Source organism: Montipora capricornis, chromosome 11 (assembly GCF_036669925.1).
Source record: "Montipora capricornis isolate CH-2021 chromosome 11, ASM3666992v2, whole genome shotgun sequence".
Classification (NCBI taxonomy): domain Eukaryota; kingdom Metazoa; phylum Cnidaria; class Anthozoa; order Scleractinia; family Acroporidae; genus Montipora; species Montipora capricornis.
The window spans coordinates 22,329,618-22,334,617 of NC_090893.1; the positions used below are offsets into that span (position 1 = coordinate 22,329,618).

Here is a 5,000-nt window from a genome sequence, read left to right on the forward strand (position 1 = left end):
AAATCCTTAACAAAAATATCTATCAAATCTTGATAAAAAATGAAATGAGGCTTAAACGCTTTAAACGAAACAGGTTACCTGTAGTGGTGCTCCTCTGGACCGTTGGCGATGCTAAATAAAGACAACGTAAGAAAAGTTAATGATTTATTGCGCGACTACAATCAGGGATAAAACTACTTGAGACTATCCCTGAAAAGAGACAATTTAGTTCCAGGCGTCAATTCTCCGATCCCCTCGCGTTATATTTCACCCCTCCCCCTCTTATCAATGTTGCGGTCACGTGACAGTGTCCCCGAATTAGGGAGCGCAATGACGACGGCGACGGAAACGAGAACGTCATCTCAAAATATCAATTCACGTTATTGTAATCAATTCGTTACTTTTCGTCCTTCAATATTAATCTCCCCGCCAAAGGAAAACATATTTCACCATTCTCACCTCAAAATTCCGCTTTTTATCTGCCGTGCAAGAAGCCTAAAGTTTTCAAAACTAGCAGTAATTTGGACCCACGAACGAGCTGTGAGAGGCATGGGTCTAGTTTCGACTTTACGTCACAAACTGCTTTGCAATGCAAAATTTCTTTTAAAATTGAAATGCAATGCAGTTTGTGACATAAAATCGAGAATAGACCCATGGCTCTCACATCACGCTCGTGGGTCCAAATTACTGCAAGTTCTGCCAAGTGTATGTGGCTTACACGGCACAGAAAAAGCGAAATTCTGGGTAGCAATGCTGACATGTGTTTGCTTTGGATGGAGAGATCAATGTTAGGAACGAACGATATTTGAGTTCAGGTACACTTTTAAGGTACATTTTGTTGAAGTTCTCGTTCTAGCGACATGGATTGACCATATTTGAGGTTGTACTAAGGACATGAGCACCCGACTCTAAACAACCACACCGTTCATACAAATTTTATTCCTGGATGTTCGTAGACACTTTCCATGCCGAACGACTGGAAATCATCTCGAAAAGTATTTGATTAACACGAAGTATCTCGAAAAGTATTTGATTAACACGAAGTTGCTATTTCTTTATAACGTCCTAATAACCGTCGTCCTTGCTTAAGGCCTGAGCAAACTGCTTAAACGTTCGTTCGATTTTGTTCAGCAGCGATGTTCAAACCGGTTGCCACCCTTTCAACCGCGTTGAAACATGTTGAATCGACGTTGAATCGATGTGAAACCGTTTGCCCACAACAGCAGTCAACATCGCTGTTCAACAACATCGAACGGATGATGAAGTAAAATTTGAAGTCGTTTGCTCGGGGCTTAACAGTGGTTGATGCAGGCCTAGATTGGCTGGTCGCTGTTGATGTTTTCGACGACATCTTACCTGACCGAATTGTTGTTTGATTGGTTTTAACTGCTGGTGATGTCGTTGTCCTTTCTTCTGTCTCTGCCGGAGACGTCGTTGGTTCTTTGTACACTGCAGACGCATTGTACTCTGTAAAAAGAAGCTCGTGAAGTTAAGTCATGTTTATCGGCGGATTGATATTGAAGACTACTCAATTTATTTTCCCTGGTAGCAGCTGTAGAGACAGTATTGGTGGCAGTGGTGGCGGTGATGACAATGATGCTGCTGCTGCTGCTGATGATGATGGTGATGTTGTTAATGATAGCGATAGACATGGTATCAGTATTGGTGGCGGTGGTGGTGGTGGTGATGATGATGCTGATGACAATGACGATGGTGATGTTGTTAATGATGTTAATGATAGCGGTAGTCATGGTATCAGTATTGGTGGCGGTGGTGGCGGTGGTGGTGGTGATGATGCTGCTGATGATGATGACAATGACGATGGTGATGTTGTTAATGATGTTAATGATAGCGGTAGTCATGGTATCAGTATTGGTGGCGGTGGTGGTGGTGATGATGCTGATGAAGATGATGACATTGATGATGGTGATGTTGTTAATGATGTTAATGATAGCGGTAGTCATGGTATCAGTATTGGTGGCGGTGGTGGCGGTGGTGGTGGTGATGATGCTGATGATCATGATGACATTGATGATGGTGATGTTGTTAATGATGTTAATGATAGCGATGGTCATGGTTACAGTATTGGTGGCAGTGGTGGTGGTGATAAACACAATGATGCTGCTGCTGATGATGATGACAATTGATGATGGCGATAATACACCTTATTCCAAAGTGGCCGCCATTTAAATATTCTTTTGTTTTTATTCAAATAAGCCCTTGATGCCTCGTTCTTAAGCTTAAAATTCAAAAGAATATTTTATCTTGAACGAGGCAACAAGGGCCAATTTGTATATGCTTAAATCAGCGGCCATTTTGGAATAAGGTGTATGATGCTGATGATGTTGGCAATGACTATTATTTTGAAAATGTTCATACAGAAAATTGCAATCATTTTTCAAACGGCTTCTCAAGAACCTTTCAATGACTCCATTTTGCCACACCAGAAACGAAGTGATGGATGCGGTTACACCGGGTTTTTACCGTAGTAAATACCATGTTCTGAAAAACTGTATTTAGCGAGTGTGAACGACATTTCCTGTGCTAAAAAAACATTGGACGCGTCAAAAAGATTTAAACAAACCGCCCATAATACTCAAAGTGGCAAGACGCGATGGTGTTCGGTGACTAATGTAAGAGACCAGGGGCCCGTTTCTCGTAAGTCCCGAAAACTTCTGGGTCCGAAAAACCATTTTTAAAACTACCAACCAACCGCTTGTTTTGGAAAACCGATCTTTCAACACGTTTTCAAGATAACAAAAAGCAATTTGACTGTGAAGTTTGACGACTTAAATCCTCTCCGCTCTCGAGATACAGAGGGAATTGTGACACCCGAAAGTCGCCCGTAAAGTCTCGGGATTTTAGAGAAACGGGCCCCAGGAGCTCATCAGTGATTGGCTCCCGGCGAGACCCAATCACGATTGAGCGAATTCTGTAGTATAGCTTTTCATAAATAACAGTACACTCACTTTGATTGAGAAAAAGGCCTCGGAATCCTTGTGACTGGCCACGTTTGTCGGAAATAAAAACAAGAAACACAACCGAGGAGGGTGCTGCCACGCCCTCTTGGGGAGGGGGGTGTTCTCCGTCAAATTTGGCCAGTGGAGGAGCGTTCGAGTCCCATCCGCTATAAATTCGAACCACATCGCCATCTTTGCCCTTTTGAAGGCGAAACTCTGGGAATTTGATTACAATCTGCTGTTTTGGAGTACTGTTATCACGTACGAGAAAACGCCATGAGCAGTACTGGGAGTCAGGGTAACCACTGCTGTGATAATTGGGGGATGTAAACTCCTGAGAATGCTCGCTGAAGGTGTAATGACAAGCTGAATATAAAAAACACAGGAAATAAAGTATGCTTTTAATGTATCAGTTCTACGCCAGCAGATTACCAGTGTTGCCAGGCAACCAATTATTTTTTCATCTGGGTATGATTTACATCACCCTCCCTATCAAACTGAGCTCAATATCATCCATTCTCGTTCCCAGAGCCCGCTTTTCTTTCGGTCAGCACCGAGAACACGGACTCTGGTCAGGGCCACAACAGGAAATCCGCGAATCACGGACTTCCGGCTCTTCAGCGCATTTCCAGAAATTTGAAACAATAACGGTCATGTTAACGGTCGTCAATGGTTACAACATGATACCATTACCGCGCCTGCGCGTATTTTTGGCTGTGGCCAGAGTTCGTGTTTTTGGTGCCGACCAAAAGAAAAGCGGACTCTAGGGACGTGAATGAGTATCATCAGTCAACAGAAGATTCTACTAGGCATGCGTTCTGAGAACGTCACGAAAACCTGTTAAAACATCAAATTTGTTTCGCGCGCGATCGTGGACAGTGGTAAGATCAAAGAGGCTAGACCAGAGCAAGGTCTCCATCGACCCTGGCTAAAATGTCACTTGACAAGAAGTAGTGCAATTTGATTTGAACCAAAACAAACAAGTCAAATTAAAAGTGCGAAAAACGCGTCACTTGCGAAACTCACTCACACGCGAGGAACGTTTTTGCACGCACCTGTTTCAAGGAACGTGAATCATGGAAAACTCTTTCTCACAATCGCATTTGAAGCCTTTTTAAACCCACCCTTAGAACTGACAGGCAAGCGACCTTATCGCACACTCACGGAACTCCGAAGAAACGAGAAACGAGGTGTTTCGCTTTTCGGCATTTCGCTTAAGATGAAACATCAGATTTCCATTGTCATTCTGACACACTCGAGGATACACGAATTTTAGAAAGGCGACGTGCACGGGACTCTCCCTCAGGACGAGACCGCAGTACTGATTCTTTCACCTCAGGGTAGAACTTCCAAGGCAATATCTACCGCAATATTGGCACTAATATTGACGCTAATACTGGCAAAGACAATATCGCAAGTGAGATTGGCTTTCCCTCGCACTCGTGGAAACACGACTCGTGAGTTATTTTCCCCGCGCGACCCGCCGCTCACCTTCGTAGTAACAGTAACTGATTGTCAGATTCACTTTTCCTTTCTCATATGCGTGGGTTCCATTCGAACTATCCTTGTTAAACTCGTCTTCATCATCAAATTGTATATACTCCTGCGTGGCGAGAGCTCCTTCGACTTGCTGACATTCTGAACTTTTAAACGCCATGAGATAAAATGGAGTCCCCAAGGGGAGTACCATGGGCTTCTTTTTGTCACCATCAGTTCTGCAGCAAAAGAATATCTTCGTATCTTTGTTATATTCGCCGTCAGGAAGCGTCCCTCCCATTTTATTTATATTTTTGTAATTTTCATCATCGAATGATATATATCCCTGGGTAAGGCCGACTGGACATTCACCTTTCTTGTAAATGCAATATTGACCTAAAGTAAAATCAACAGCTTTGATTAGTGGGGGACAGCTATTCTTAGAGTTATTTTCATAGAGTTATGTCGTAGAGTTAAAGTTAAGTTCCAAAATCCTGAATTCAGGATTTTGAACTGCCAAAATCCTGAATTCAAGATTTTGGACTTCCAAAATCTTGAATTCAGGATTTTGGAAGTCGTTAACTC

At 42.9% G+C, this 5,000-nt stretch overlaps 1 protein-coding gene across 1 annotated transcript in view; it reads right to left on the reverse strand.

Annotated features, from left to right (window-relative positions):
* Positions 1–5,000, reverse strand: part of LOC138023813 (uncharacterized) — a 38,038-nt gene that overhangs the window by 5,945 nt on the left and 27,093 nt on the right. The window contains exons 6-9 of the mRNA XM_068870897.1: positions 4,431–4,811; positions 2,949–3,305; positions 1,336–1,446; positions 79–111 (exon numbers count right to left, since the gene is read on the reverse strand). Coding sequence (XP_068726998.1) covers positions 79–111; positions 1,336–1,446; positions 2,949–3,305; positions 4,431–4,811 — 882 coding nt within the window. The remainder of the gene's footprint in view (positions 1–78; positions 112–1,335; positions 1,447–2,948; positions 3,306–4,430; positions 4,812–5,000) is intronic.